At 40.0% G+C, this 16,824-nt stretch overlaps 1 protein-coding gene across 8 annotated transcripts in view; it reads left to right on the forward strand.

Moving 5' to 3' along the window:
* Positions 1 to 16,824, forward strand: part of DCX (doublecortin) — a 130,139-nt gene that overhangs the window by 93,063 nt on the left and 20,252 nt on the right. For all 8 annotated transcript variants that reach the window (XM_060692054.2, XM_087877495.1, XM_034435064.3 and 5 more), the window contains exon 4: positions 14,619 to 14,721. In XM_060692054.2, coding sequence (XP_060548037.1) covers positions 14,619 to 14,721 — 103 coding nt within the window. The remainder of the gene's footprint in view (positions 1 to 14,618; positions 14,722 to 16,824) is intronic.

Genomic DNA, 16,824 nt, shown 5'->3' on the forward strand with positions numbered 1-16,824 from the left:
GAGCAAGGGAGAAGAGACATTGGACTTACCCTGAATGTTCTTTCTCCTTACGGTGTGTGAGAGTCCATACCCACCCCCCCTCTGTGTTGGGGGTCCTGGATTGCTATTAACTTTGTACCGTTCAGGTTTATATTTCTTCAGATCCGGACTTTTGTTATCAAACTGGAGCTACGAAGGAAGTGGAGGCATGCTTTTTCAAATTTTAACTCAGTCTCTGGCCAATCAGCTGAGGAGAATACCCATTCAATGGACTCTCATGCAGTGCAAGGAGAAAGAACATTCAGGGTAAATTCAATCTCTCTTTTCAAAGGAAACAATGAAGAAAATCCAGTTGTGTTTTGGAAAGAGCATTTTGGGGACTTATCAAGAAAATGTCTGAGAGTTGTCCAGATGGTTGCAAGGGAGGGAGGGTGGGAGGGAGGGAGGGAGGGAGGGAGGATGGAAGGAAGGAAGGAAGGAAGGAAGGAAGGAAGGAAGGAAGGAAGGAAGGAAGGAAGGAAGGAAGACCTCTTCTCACAAAGAAGAGGGGGTCAGCCTATTCTCCAAAGCACCAAAGGGCAGGACAAGAAGTGATGGATGGAAACTAATCAAGGAGAGAACCAACGTTCCATAATTAATCAGTGGAACAACTTGCCTCCAGAAATTGTGGGCACTGCGACACTGGAGGTTTTTAAGAAGAGATTGGACACCGTTCATGTTCTGTATGTATCCATTTTGTGCGGGAAATTCAAATGATAGAATGTTTGTGATTGGTTAACGGTTATTTCAGAACTGTATCTAAGGAGGGCTGTTGCCTGTGTTTCTTTGCTGAAGTCTCACCCTGAATTAAAGAGCTGTTGTCACTAGCTTGCTTGTGCCTCTCGTTATTCCCGCGCTACAACAGTTCATCTGAAATGGTATAGGGTTTCCTGCTTGAGCAGGAATTTAGATTAGAAGATCTCCAAGGTCCCTTCCAACTCTGTTGTTCTATTATTCTGATATGATTATATCCATTTAACTTATTCCTTCATTCCCTATGTTCATCTCTTCCAACAACTTTCCTCAAAGATTGTTCATCTCAGATCTACATAAGGCAGTATTACTACATAAGTATTCCCCTGTTGCAATTGTGGTGCTGCTATGCAAATTATTACACATATTGTGCAAGATCTGCCCAAAGTAACATCAAAGGCCTTCGCCTGGATAGCTGAATTGGACATGCAGTTATGAAGCCCCTGACATACCCCATAGAAGTTTTGTATAACATTATGTGGTTTGTATGTATATGTTTCCTTCTCTTATGTCATGCTCTCATCATACGCTAAATAAATAAATAATAAGGTAATATAACATTTGATTTGAGAACTAAGCAAATAGATTATGTACAGGAAAAGTGATGCTATAATGGAAATAAAATATCAAAAAATACAAGAATAAATGTAGTGAGTTTTTTTTTAAAAAAAAAATTTCAGTCTGAACAAAGATGAGGCTAGCCAAATATCTGCAGAACTTCAATCTTTGGAAATTATGGAGAATGCTCACTTGAGAAATAAAACCACAGAGATGCAATAAGATGTTTGCCAAATGTGTATGCAAAATTCATCTTATTTTCCACCGTTCGCATATGTCAACAGTTTTATGCACATATATGTAGGGCTAGGGAAGAAACACCTGCATTGCAAATACAAAATGTAAGGTGGTGGAATTGGAATGCACAATATGCCTCTTGAGAGAACTACTCAACCTCTGCCTTAAAGTTGCTGTGAAGTGCAAAAGAGTGTGTGGCAGAGTTCACACATAGCATGAAGCTGTAATATGATTTGCTTAGATTTGGCCTAACCCAATTTATCAACTCAATGTGTAAATCCCAAATTTTGTTTCTGGCTTAACACAGCATGTGAATCCATATAACTGTGACTCAGGTCTATCTCATTGCCCATTTCCTTCATTAAGGGGAGGGAGAGGGGCTGCTGCTGCCGGAACATGTTAGTAGCAGCTTCTCTTGGTTTTATTTTATTTTATCAATTTTTAGTATACTCATTGGAGCCTTTTTATTTAAATAATATTTTTTGGAGACAATAACAACATTGACCACAACACAGACAAAGTTTTGGCTGCTGAAGACTAATAAGGCATGGGGAAAAGAAAGAAGCGCCATGGCACCAGCCCAGGATCTCTCCCACCAATGAAGAATGCAAAACAACCAAAAATCGATGAGTACCCCCCCTCCATTTCCAACAATCTGGAGAGATTAGAACGGGACCTGCAAAGAGATCTGACAAAACAGCAGATACTAGACACTCCATCGGATACAATCTTCATGCAGTCTGCATCAGACGCGAGCAACAGTCCTTGAGTACCGAATGTTGTTATGACTAACTTTCTACCACTCCAACAACAACCCCCTCCCAACTTCCCCAGCTAAAATATGTGGCAGTTTAGAAGCAAAAAGAAAATTGTCTTCCAAAACTGACAAACAGTCCTTCTCTAGATAAGGCATAAAGAGGAGGAGGTATTAATAGAGAAGTTTCATTGGAAGACAGTAGAGCATCTCTCCTACAATTATAGCAATCACATCACTCACTACAAACACATCAGGTTACACTTAGAATCCATATGAACAGAATTAATCACAGACGCTGGATTACCAAGAGTGCTATACTAAATTCTCTAAACCAGCTTCTTCACTGTCACTGGGGGCAGATTGATCTCCGTGCTGTGGAGTGGCTTCCTGAGGCCCCAAATTGGAAGCAGATACTACCACTGATGTTATTCAAGATGAAGGCACATCTAGCCTCCTTTCAAATCTTCCCCATCAGTTTTCTGTGAGGAAAGGGTTAAACCCTTAATTGTTAACATGCGAGCTCCCAAAGTTGCTGTAACGCCTTGTCTGGAGAAGATGAAATTAACAGAAACAGGTCTCATTAATGCTTTTGGTGCTCTCCCAAGGAAAGAACAAGATAATACACTATTCAAGTTAGAAAATTTAAAGAAATCCTATATTGGACATAATCAACACAGCTGAACCGCTTATTGATCTGGTTTCCCCAATAATTGAGCCTCTTACTTCTCCCCCACAGGGCAAGGGTTTGCATGAATATGAGATCATGGAAAACAGAAGCCAAGACACACAGGGGCCATTAGAGGCCACAGTAGATAAGGAGATGCTAGCATCCTTATGTGATTATCCTATGATACCTTTAGCACCTCATCAAATCAAGAGAGGACCCAAGTCAGTGTCACCAGCTCAAAGCCGAATGGAACATGATCGAATAACCCCCTGCTCTACACCTAGAGAAGAAGCATCGGAATGGCAAGCCTTGTTAGCTGGTGCTAAATCCTCTTACCCTGAACAATTTTCCCAGGAGTCGACACAGAATTTAGATGAGGCACCCCTCCTTTTAGAGAAGACCAATTTCGCATGTGATGACACCTCAAGCCATTGCAACAACCATACAACTTCCATTTGTATAAATCAAATTTCCTGATGAGCTGCAAAAGATGATCCTCTCTCCATCATTACCTGGAATATAGTGGGGTGGACTGTTCCATCAAAAGACCAACTTTTTTTGACTATATATCACTATTTGACATTCTCGTTACAGGAAACCTGTGCCTCCGCAGAGCTATAGTTAGATGGTTATTGGGTTAACTCCAGGGATGAAATGCTCCCGGTTCGGACCGGCTTGGGCGAGTAGGTAGCGATGGCAGCGGGCAGTTCGGAGAACCAGTAGCAAAAATCCCTGCCCCTGCCCCCCATGCCCAGCTGAGCCCTGAGATCATCAGAGCCTTTTTTTCCTTTTAAATGGCTCTGACCAACCAAGCTCTGACGATCCCAGCTGAGTTGCCTGCTAATCAGGCAACTCAGCTTGGATCGCCAGAGCCATGTAAAAGAAAAAAAAAAGGAGCTTTTTAAAGGAGCTTTAAAAAAAATAGTTAATTAGGTTTTTTTTTTAGTTGTTCTTTTTTTAGACCTAGCCATTTAAAGTTTAGGAAGTTTTAAATTTAGCTGCTTTTATATAAAAATAAAAATAAAATAAAATAAAGTAATATTTGTGCAGCTTTCTGAGATTTAGTGTGTTTCTGTAGTGTTTCACTCTAACTACACAAACACACAAAATCTCACAAAGCTGTATGTGGAATTTTGTGTGTGTAAAGTGTAAAAGTTGGTTTTTGGGGCTTTTTGTGGCTGTGTGAGGTTCCTGCTTGTTGCGGTGCCATTTTGAGTCTAGCACAGCTGCTTTTACATTGTGGGTGAGCCAGTTGTGTTGTGTTGTGTTTTGTAGGTTAAAAAAGGGCAAAGAAGTGACATTGACTTGGCCACGCCCACCCAGTCACCTTACCACCAAGCCCCGCCCACTAATTAAGCCACGCCCACAGAACCAGTAGCAAAAAAAATTAGATTTCACCCCTGGTTAACTCTATCCCAACTGTCCCAAGTAAGGGTGGGAGAACTAAAGGGGGCATTGTGACATTAGTAAATACATCCCTGCAATTTAAATATGTATCATTGCCACCTTTTCAGCAATGGGTTGCAACTACCTTACTCTTATTTAAACAGGTGGAGATTTTGCTTTTTAATATCTACATTCCTCCACGTAATAAGAATAATTTGATCAACAAGATTTTGGACAGCATAGAAGATTTTATCCTGGGCTGCTTACACAAATACCCTACAGCAGCAATAATTTTTTGGGGGGACTTAAATGCTAGGATGGGCCCAAACGATCAAGCATTATTTAATCAATTTAAGATCCATTATGATGAGAATGTATCAGGAGAACCCCTGCATTCCAGACAATTTAAAGACACTAAGGCAAATCGGGCAGGTCTGTGTGTAAGACAGATGACTGTACACTTGGACCTTTGTATCTTTAATAGTTCCACATAGGGTGACTACCCAGCAGACTATACGTATCGGGGAGCAGGAAAAAAATATACAGTTGATTACTGAATAATATCATAAGACTTCCTGAAGTTCTTGCAGAAGATGGAAGTAGACTCGCAACTGGAAAGCAATCACAATTCACTAATCCTCACTCTTACATTGCACCAGAAATTTCTAAGGGCTGGCTCAATCTATCTACCTGTCAGTTTTAAAGAACAAAAAATGGTTTGATAGAGATTGCATGCAACTAAAAAAGCTACTGTATATACAGTAATAAGGAGTACAGAAAAAGTAAAAATGATCCTTCTGATGATCACACTCACTACTTAAAGCAGTTGAAGGCACAGTATAAGACCCTCCTAAAAGAAAAGAAAAGTGTGGCTTTGAAAGAGTCTTGGCTGAGATTAATTCCCCTTGGAGCTCCGACTAGCGCCTGACCTTCGCACCTTCCGCCGGGAATTAAAAACTTGGCTTTTCAAATCCCTTGACCTGGTCTGATGACGGGGTTTTAGGGTTTTAATGGGTTAATTTTAAATTTTTTAGATTTTAGTCTTTATTTTTATTGTGGCTTGTGTTTTATTGTTGTGAGCTGTCCTGAGTCCATTGTGAGATAGGGCGGCATATAAGCCGAATAAAAATAAATAAATAAATAAATAAATAAATAAATAAATAAATAAATAATTGCATTAGTCAGGACAAAAAATACATCCCTTATCCCAACTAAAAATCCCCCCTATCCCAACTAATCAGGTGCCGATTCAGGACTGGGAAAAATATTTTAGAGAGCTATATACAGACACCGACTATGTAACTAAGGAGAGCCAAATTAGTTTCTACCAAACTGCTTACTAGCCCCCTGTTGCACCAGAAGAGATATCCCAGTTGATCAGAGCCCTCAAGGCTAATAAGGCACCTGGTGCTGATAATGTCCTCCCAGAAATAATCAAAAAGAACACCAGTTGGTGGGCTCCACTTTTAGCATCTCTGTTTACTTTCATAGATAAAATGGGCCGTATGCCAAGAGATTGGGGATTAGCAATTATTATACCAATCTATAAAAAGGGTAATAGAAATGACCCAGGCAATTATAGACCCATTAGTCTTTTGAGTGTTATTAGTAAATTGTATGCCAAACACCTAAACTATAAACTTCAGGATTGGCTAACTTCAGGGGGGATAATCAAAGATGAACAAGCCGGTTTTAGAGAAGGAAGATCTACGGTGGATCACATCATGGTACTTCACTATCTGGTGCAAATATATATATATATAGTTTCTGGGCCTTTTTTCTGCTGACAAACTGCAACTCTGTGTTGCTCTCTGGGAGACTCAGATAGCTATTTCTGCCTTTTAAGGCGTCATCAGTGAGCCACACCCACTTCTCAGATATCCTCCCTGTAAAGGTACAATGTGTCTTTTTCTTTTTCGTAGGCTTTTATGTGCATATTCTTTCTAGCCAGGTTTTACCTACGTAAACTAAGTTGTTCTACAGCCCTGGTTCTGTGAAATCTCATTCAAAAGTTTCTGGGCCTTTTTTCTGCTGACAAACTGCAACTCTGTGTTGCTCTCTGGGAGACTCAGATAGCTATTTCTGCCTTTCTGCCTGTAGAACAACTTAGTTTACGTAGGTAAAACCTGGCTAGAAAGAATATGCACATAAAAGCCTACGAAAAAGAAAAAGACACATTGTACCTTTACAGGGAGGATATCTGAGAAGTGGGTGTGGCTCACTGATGACGCCTTAAAAGGCAGAAATAGCTATCTGAGTCTCCCAGAGAGCAACACAGAGTTGCAGTTTGTCAGCAGAAAAAAGGCCCAGAAACTTTTTATGTGGCCTTCCTTGATTTTAAGCAGGCCTCTGATTCAATATCTAGGAATACCCTGTGGGAGAAATTAAAATGCACTACAGTCGATAAACACCTCCTTTTCCTCATACAAAAATTGTATGCCAATTCCACCTTGAAAGTGAGGTGTAATCTTCAAGGGACTTTAACTGGCCCAGTAAGGGTTCAAAAAGGGGTATGGCAGGGTCGCATCCTGTCCCCCTCCCTTTTTAACTTCTACATTAACCCCCTGATCGATCTCTTACAGAACCCTGATCTACATCCTCTTAACCTAGCACAACACAAAATTCCAATTCTCCTATATGCTGATGCTGCTGATATTATTTCACAAACTCCCATTGGACTGAAGGGAGCAATTAGGGCAACACTTGGCTATTGTAGACAGAACAAGTTGGTCCTTAACATTGATAAATCAAAAATTTTAGTTTTTGCTTAAAGACCCAGCCAATACTCCTGGAAAATTGAAGGGCATAGATTGGAACAGGTTACGACATTTAGATACCTTGGGGTGGTCTTCCACTTGCATACATTGCAAGCAGCCAATAGGTCCTAAAATGTAATTAAACATTTCTTTTACACAGGCAGAGGTCAATTAGTACCTGCTGTCTTAAAACTTTTTGAGGCCAAACATTGGCACAAATTCTTTATGGGACACAAACAGGAATCCTTGTGAAGAAAAACTTGCTAGAAACTATACAAACTAAATTCTTGCAAGCCATTTTAGCTGCACCCAAAGGAACTTCAAGTGCCCAGTTAAGAATTGAGACAGGTATGCCTTATTTATTTATTTATTTATCTATCTATCTATCTATCTATCTATCTATCTATCTATCTATTTATTTATTAGTTCGATTTATATGCCACCCTTTTCCGGAGACTCAGGGCGGCTTACAATGCATTAAGCAATAGCCTTCATACTTTTGTGTATACCTGCTTAGTAGGGCTTTCGGGGGCCCCTTAAGCGGTGTTCTTTTTTATACAAAGTCAGCTTATTGCCTCCACAAACCGGGTCCTCATTTTACCTACCTCGAAAGGATGGAAGGCTGAGTCAACCTTGAGCCTGGTGAGATTTGAACTTGCAGTAATTGTAAGTTCTTTCCAGAGGGACTGTCCCCGCTAGTGTTGACTGACAACTTCCCCTCCCCCTGGAAACAGGTGATAGACCACAAGCTGGGCTCTTATGGACTCTCACTGGTATGCTTAATGTCCCTAGGCTTTGACAAAGCAAAGCAAGTAGTAATTGATAGAATGAAGGACATGGAGTTCCAAGAAGAATTAAATAGGTTGCCTCTCCCACAGTAGGGAGTCTCCTCCAGGACTCAAACCCGGCTACCATGCATACAGTGGCAAAATTCTGGGTTGCTGCAATGTCCACAAGAAAAAAAATTGGTTACAGAATTATAGCTGTCAACTTATGCCAATTTTTGGAGATATCTATAACAATATTTGGAAAAATATATTATTCACATAGATATCGGCTCTCTACTCATGTAAATTAGGGAGTGACCCTAACGGTTTGAGATCATGTATTTTCTTAACGGGGATGTTATCATCCAATATTAATGTCAATATTATTATTGTTGTTGTTATTGTTGTTGTTATTATTATTTACTTTATTCATTAAACATGAAACTCAGTCAACTGAACATTTAAAAATGCATCACAAATACCATTGACTGGTGCCAATGGTTGATTCGGGTTGCTGCCAGCGTCCTAGGTATCAACCAAATACCTTCTTAAGATGTATGATGTTCTGAGTATTATATTATTGTTGTTGTTGTTGTTGTTGTTGTTGTTGTTGTTGTTGTTATTATTATTATTATTATTATATGTCTATTGCTGGTTGATGATGGTAATAAAGTTATATTCTATTCTATTCTATTCTTCCTTCATTAAAAGTTATTACATAATTCCCATAGCACTGTGTTATGCCTACTACCATGTAGTAGGACAGTATTACTACATGGTAGTAGGCATAGTATTACTACATGTAGTAGACAGTATTCTTCTTCTAATCTTTCCTATTACGTATAACTATTGGTATCTTATGTCTATCACCTTTCTGTTGGTTGTATCTCATGGTTTGTGATTGTATCTTATGATTTATGATTTATCACTTCGATGCTTTTATACTGTATATGCTGAGAGCTTATGTATTGGAAACAAATTCCTTGTGTGCCCCAAAGAATACAGTATTCTATTCTTTTCTTTTCTTTTCTTTTCTTTTCTTTTCTTTTCTTTTCTTTTCTTTTCTTTTCTTTTCTGTTCTGTTCTGTTCTGTTCTGTTCTGTTCGGTTCTGTTGCGTTCCGTTCCGTTCCGTTCCGTTCCGTTCCATTCCGTTCCATTCTTTTATTATTTACTTATGCAGGCTTACTTTATTCATAATGTGATTTTGGGGCATAGCTTCTCTGCAACCAAAATGTCTGTAATTTACAAACTCAAGCTCACAGCTTAGCACAATATATGAATGCCACCTATTGTGCTTTATACAATAAAATCTGGACAAACAAACCATTGACTGTTTGGTGGGAAAATGCAGCCAACAAATTTTGCAACTTTTCTCTCTGCTGTGTCAGTTATCTCACTTTTTGAAAATCAGCTGTTCTTCTCTTTCCTGGCCATGATTGCTATGAGCACAAAGAAGCATTTAGAACTGAATGAAGTACCGCATGTCTTTTTGGAGGTATTTTCTCTAGTTTTTCCCTGAGAATTCTATTTCTGGACAAATTGCTCTATATAATTAGAACAACTGATTAGTATGAACACAAACTGGACCCCATCTTTTAAAGAGTGTCAGCTATTTTAGAAGTAAAGTATTTATTAGGCTCAATATAGAACTGGCAGAGATCGTGGGAGGATATTAAATTTCAACTTGAGCTTCACTCCTAATGACCACATAGCCATAACCATGTTTCCTTGGTAAAAATTCAGAAGTGGTTTCCCATGGCCTCCTTTTAATATGCTCTTCCAGCCTCCCAACCTTCCAGCCTTTGAGATTGGTTGGTGCTCTTGTTCTGGGAAAGGGAACTGTGAATTTCTTTTCTTGTTGGGTACAGGTTCTTAGAGAAGCAAAGTCTGTAGAAGCAGAATAAAATGGGGGGCAGGGGAGAGAGAAAGAGGGAGGCTGTAGAAGCAGGATGGATGGACAGATGGACAGATGGATAAACATATGTAGATAAAGACTGGATGATCAATTGATAGCTCTAGATAGAAGCAGGACTGTAGAAGCAGGAAGGATGGAAGAATAGGCAGGTGTACATAGAAACACAGTGGATGATCAACTGATAGATCTAGATAGAAGCAAGGCTGTAGAAGCAGGATGGTTGGGTGAATGGATGTTGAAACAAGATGATCAATTGAAGGATTTAGATAGGATTGTAAAAGCAGGATGGATGAACACACAGATGCAGGTAGAAACCAGCTGACTGACTGATAGACCTAGACCCGAAGAACGATTCTTGTGGGTGGTGGTGTTAAATCCTCAATGGAAGAAACCCTTCATTCGGGGAGAAAAAAAGTCATCTTGAACTCCTGAAGTTGTGGGAGCTTCATCACCAGAGGCTTTCAAGAAGAGACTGGACTGCCATTTGTCAGAAATGGTGTAGGCCGGTCTCCTGCTTGGGCAGGGCAGGGGGTTGGACTAGATGACCTACCAGGTCCCTTCCAACTCTGTTAATCTATAAGCACTCCTGAAGTTGTAGATAGAAGCAGGGTTAGAGGCAAACTCCAGGTCTTTAGTGTATTCAAGGACTATAGAATTACAATTAGAATCACTTGGGAAGAATTGACAGGGAACATTGTAAAGGTTTACCTTATGAGAGAACTCAATTTGCACAAGTCTTGCTTCAAAACCCTTTTGTACAGTGGCATCTTGGAGCCAAAGCTTGAAGAACATGGAACAAGATGGCCACTTAAATTATGTTCTTTAGAGCCACACAAAATTTCCATCTGAGGGTATTTCAGTTGAATCTCCAGATCAGTTTGCTGCATTGTAATATCTGAGTTTTTGTTCAAATAAAAAGTCATACATAAGCTCAATGACAAAACAAATTCAACCAGCGTTGGGGAAAATGACTGCATATTTTATAAATTGAGGTAGCAAACAGACACCTTGAAATCTAGATCATTAGAAATGATTGCAAAGGCCTTTTCAATCTTGCTTTAAGAGCTAAAAATTACTTACAACCACAATTGAGCCCAACATTTCTGTTGCTAAGCAAGAGATTTGTTAAATGAGTTTTGCTCTGTTTTACGACCTTTCTTGCCACAGTTGTTAAGCGAATCACTGCAATTATTAAGTTAGTAACATAGTTGTTAAGTGAATTTGGCTTCCCCTTTTGTTTGTCAGAAGGTTGCAAAAGGGGATCACATGACCTGGGACATTGCAACCGTCATAAATATGAACCAGTCGCCAAACATCCGAATTTTGATCACATGACCATGAGGATGCTGCGACAGATGTCAAAAATGATCATAGGTCACTTGTTTCAGTGACAGACACTAATGAAATGGTTGTAAATCAAGGACTACCTGTATTTGCAAGCATGTCTCTTTCATTTAATACAAATTACAGGTAGTCCTCAACATATGACCACAATTGAGTCCAAAATTTATGTTGCTAAGTGAGAAATTTGTTAAGTGAGTTTTGCCCCATTTTATAACTTTACTTGCCAAATTTGTTAAGTGAATCACTGCAGTTGTTAAATTAGTAACCTGGTTGTTAAGTGAACCTGGTTTCCCCATTCACTTCGCTTGTAAGAAGTTTGGAAAAGGTGATCACATGACCCCCAGGATACTACAACAGTCATAAGTGTGAAAAATGGTCATAAATCACTTTTTTCAATGCTGCTGTAACTTTGAATGGTCACTAAGTGAACTATTGTAAGTTGAGGACTACCTATAGTTATTCCTTTTAAGCAAGCTCACTCTCAGATTTGTTTAAGAAGTTGTTCATTGCCCCGTGATACTCCAGCCAACTGTTGTGGCCCCGCCCTCTGAGCCTGTCCCATCGGAGGAAGAAAGCTCCGAGCATGAGGAAGAGGAGTCAGCCAGGCCTCCCTCTCCAGGCCCCTCCCCTCTGGCATTGTCTCAGGTGCCGGCCGAGGGAGAGGAGATTAGCAGGGAGACAGGTGGCTCGGATCAGAGTGACGGAGAAACATCATTCCTGGACGCACGCCTCCGAAGGCGTGATAAACGATTGCAGCAGCTTAGGAGCCGTGCTAGGGATTAGAACTGAGTCACTGGACCACACCCCAGAGACTATATAATAGAGGGTGGTGGTCAGTGATCCTTGTGACGAACAAAACTAACCTTGGATAGTCACTAAAGCCTCGTTCGGAACTGAGGAGAGAAATAATTATTGTTGTCGGACATTTGGAAGCTGAGTATTTTATCTGTCTGTTTTTCTGTGAAAATAAAGGCACTTGGCAGACGGTGTGTCTATCGCTGCCAAGTCGGAGATAAGACCTGGGTGCGTTCCAAAGTGTTTCCTTAACCCTCGGCTGGCTGTGTTTGTGTGTGTGTGTGGACGGGGACAGATCACCAACTAATGATGGTGCTGTACAGACCTGCATCCTGCCGCACCAACCCTGCTTAGCTAGATCCCAGGTTGTCTTAAGAAATGGGGGAAGGAACCTGCAGGGCTGGATAGAAGTGGGGAGGATAGAGGAAAGAGAAGGGAAAATCATCATGGCACCCAGTAACAACTGCAGCCTTCTCAAAGTTCATCCAATGGAATGCAACACCTTCAAGCCTATGCAGCTGGGGACTGTTACCAAAATAATTAATTTGAATTCTATTAGATACTCACTGGTAACCAAGGGAGGGGGGAAATGAGACATAAAGGGGAATGTTAATTATACATTTTGGGTGTGAAATGCCAGATTCAGCTTTGCTACTGTGGAACTGCTTGGCTCTAGTAAAGTGTACTTTCTATGACCATGAGTCCAAGAGTTTTCTTTGCTGACAGTCCAAATTGGGACAGCTGACAGATGCTATCTGTTCAACCGTGTCCAATTTTCATTGATTCTGTGGGCCGGCTCTCCTCACATATTCTGATCTTGTGCCGTTGTTTCAGATTTTTTTATGCTCTGATTGCTGTTGGCTTTGATGGTGTCCAGAGGTGGTGTCCAGCCCTATTCTGAGCATAACTGCCTTTTCCGTTTGATTGCATGACATGGACAAAATAAGTAAGGCAGAATTTTGTGATTTTTGCCTGCCAGCGACAAGTCTGGTTTTATACACTCTGATACTTGCTTCTTTGTCACCTTTGCGATCCAAAGGATGCACAGGAGCTCCAGCCAACTAATAACAAATCATTAAATTAACAAATGTTGAACTCTGTGATATTTCTAGCAAATTTATGGTCAAAAGAGTGTTTCACATCTCTGGAAACATTTTCTGAAGGAATTCCCTATTTTAAGGTCTTATTTCCTGCGTATTTCTAGTTTCAAGACACCTTAATATTTTAAGTCCCTAAAGAGAAGGTGACAGGAATGACTGTGAAATGCTTATTTCCAGGATTGTAGTTTTCTTGTCACTGTGTAATTGTAACTGGTAGTTTACAAGTTAAAATTAAGTTGTCATGGTTGTACTTGTCAAGAAGCTTACAGGAACATTTTTTGTTTTCTTACTTATTATACTCCTCATCTTTGTTATTCCCTTGCATGAAGCAGTGAAATTGTTTTGTTATGTGGTATTTTAATTCTGCCTAAAGGAAAACTCTGGGTCTTAAGTTAGACCTTCAAGAACTATAGGTTGGCTTAAACTTCAGGTAGGTCAGAGATTTGAGACTACATTATTTCTGAATTCTTTCTACCTATTACTCTCAAGAAGGACTTACTTCTCCATTGAGCCTCAAGCATTACCCGCCTATATCTTCTAAGGAAACTTGGTCCATCAGTCTTGGTTTCTGGTGTAGGCCTGGAGAGTTTAAGATCACCAGATTCAAATTGACTCTTCGGATTGGACTATAACTATCTCATGCTTTCCTTTAATGGAGAGCAGATTGAGATGGACCAAGGGGGAGATCCCTGTACCAGAAGATTCAGTGAAGTGGATTTATCTTCTGAAAAAAATGGTTCATCAGTCTTGGTTTCTGGTGTAGGCCCCTCAGACATGAGGAGTCAAGATCATTAGACTCAAGTTGACTCTGAGGATAGACTATCAACCAGCGATGAAATCGACTTATCTTTGCTACCAGTTCGGGAATGGGAGCACATGGGAGCAGGGGCGTGCTGTGCACGTGCCTCTTCTGAACATGCACAGAGCCTTCTGCGCGTGCGCAGAGGGTAAAAAACGGATGTAATGATGTCCCTGCAGGATGGGCGGAGCCTCCCGGCACCGCCGCTACCAGTTCACACAAGCCGGATAGATTTCACCACTGCTATCAACGATCTCATCTTCTCTTCTGGTAGAGAGCAGGATGAGATAAGACCAAGAATGAGATCCCCCATATCAGAAGATTCAATGAAGTGGCTTTATTCTATCAGATGTACATGTTCCATTTTAATGTCTTCTTGTGATATAAAATGTCAGGTTCTACTCTTGCAACCTGCCCAGAGAGCTTTGGTAATTATGTAATCCCATAAACAATCAGGAACTTGTAAAATGAAGGCATGGGAAGAAATTGCCCAGTTATTCATTTGGCATGAAATAGAACCTGTAAAACAGAAAGCTTAACATACCATTGCATTATTTCAACATAACCGATCTCCCACCATCCCTTTAAATGATAGATGATTCTTTTTATGCCAAGTCTACATTACATTTTGTGTTATAGTTTGTGTAAAGGGAAATAGAGATACTGACGGCAGAGAGAGAAACAGTTTTATGTTTCCAAGAAATCTGAGCCATAAAATGAATGCTGCCAACTCACACTAAACAAATGACTTTATCTTTTTGATAGGTAACTTGCCTTCATGATTTCTTTGGCGATGATGATGTATTTATCGCTTGTGGCCCAGAAAAATTCCGCTATGCCCAGGATGACTTTTCTCTGGATGAAAATGGTAAAATCTCTTCCACAATTATTATTTTTTAAAGGGGAAGAGTATCTTCTTGCTAAACTGGGGGTTATCTTGCATTTGTATTAGACATTTTATATTAAATAATATTGCCCAGAATTACAATAGAATTCAGATCGCATTTTATACATCTCATTGGAACCCAACCTACCAAGATTGGAACCCAATTCAAATTCTTGTGACGTGTTACCCTGTTTCCCCCAAAATAAGACATCCCCTGATAATAAGCCCAATCGGGCTTTTGAGCGCATGGCAATAAGGCCAAGCGTTTATTTCAGGGTTCAAAAAAAATATAAGACAGGGTCTTATTTTCAGGGAAACATGGTAGTACAGCTTTATAAAACCTTAGTAAAACCACACCTGGAATATTGAGCCCAATTTTGGTCACCACATCATACAAAAAAGATGTTGAGACTTTGGAAAAAGTGCAAAGAAGAGCAACTAAGGCCTGGAGACTAAAACATATGAAGAACACTTGCAGAATTCGGGTACAGCTAGTCTAGAAAAAAGAAGGGGGTGACATGATAGCAGTCTTCCAGCATTTGAGGTACTGCCACAAAGAAGAGGGGGTCAAACTATTTTCCAACGCACCAGAAGGCAAGACAAGAAACAATGTTTTGTGTTTCACAAGAAGATTGTAAATTTCATCAAAGTCTTGTTTGCTTCTTGCCACGCTGTCCCCCAAAATCCCCTCTATAAATCTGCTTGATTATTTTTCCTTTAGACAAAACCTGGCAGTTGTGTAAGACTCCACTCAGTTGCCCCTCCTGCCACTTCTGTGCTGAGAAACTCTGATTCATTTGGAATCTATTAAAGACATTTAATACTTTGTAAGAACTAAGCAAGATCATTGTATATTACAGATTGCTTTTCCAGACTATGACAGACACCCTTGTTTTTGTGGGAATTGTCACCGTTTGTAAGAAATTATCACTATCTGGATCTCCTTCACTTGGTTTTCCTCTTTTTATATTATCTTCCAAATGTTTTGGATCTTATTCCAAAAAGGTGCTTTGGAGAGTTTGGGAGAGTGAACGTGACATCTTTCTATATCAGTTTCTATGCTACATAGGAATTGAAGTTCCTCCACAGATTGCGTCTATCTATCTATCTATCTATCTATCTATCTATCTATCTATCTATCTATCAATCAATCTATCTATCTATCATAAGAAAGGCTGAGCACCAAAGAATTGAGACCTTTGAACTATGGTGCTGGAGAAGACTCCTGCGAATCCCTTGGACTGCAAGGTGATCAAACTGGTCAGTCCTAGAGGAGATCAACCCTGACTGCTCTTTAGAAGGCCAGATTCTGAAGATGAAACTCAAATACTTTGGCCACCTAATGAAAAGGAAGGACTCACTGGAGAAGAGCCTAATGCTGGGAAAGATTGAGGGCAAAAGAAGAAGGGGACGACAGAAAACGAGGTGGCTGGATGGAGTCACTGAAGCAGTAGGCGTGAGCTTAAATGGACTCCAGAGGATGGTAGAGGACAGGAAGGCCTGGAGGAACACTGTCCATTGGGTCGCAATGGGTCGGACATGACTTCGTAACTAACAACATCTATCTATCTATCTATCTATCTATCTATCTATCTATCTATCTATCTATCTACCTATCTACCTATCTACCTATCTACCTATCTACCTATCTACCTATCTATTCCTTCCTTCCTCACAGCCAGACAGCCTTCCATCCTTCCATCCATCCATCCATCCGATTAGATTGTAGCTAAAATTGATAATTCTTAATTAGATTGGTGATCCTTGGAGAGCATATAAAGTATCTTCCCATACTTAAGGACCCTAAAGCTAGATTTTGAGGAGACATTCTAGTATGAGTAGAAACTTAGTACAATGCCTTATTTGAAGCCAAGATGGATAATTTAGGAGACTTACATCATCAGGAATAGGTATATTTAGCACAAAGTGAAATTATTCTGCCAGGCATCCATGTCCAATATTTAGATCAAGTGTTGCTTTTCATTAGTCATACTAAACTGAGTTTCTGATTGGTTCCCATTAGGGAAGCCATTCAAAGCAGTTTCAATACCAGACTGATCTGTTCATTCAGTGAAGTTTCATCAA

This window comes from Pantherophis guttatus, chromosome 12 (genome assembly GCF_059756535.1).
Source record: "Pantherophis guttatus breed Tessera chromosome 12, ASM5975653v1, whole genome shotgun sequence".
Taxonomy (NCBI): domain Eukaryota; kingdom Metazoa; phylum Chordata; class Lepidosauria; order Squamata; family Colubridae; genus Pantherophis; species Pantherophis guttatus.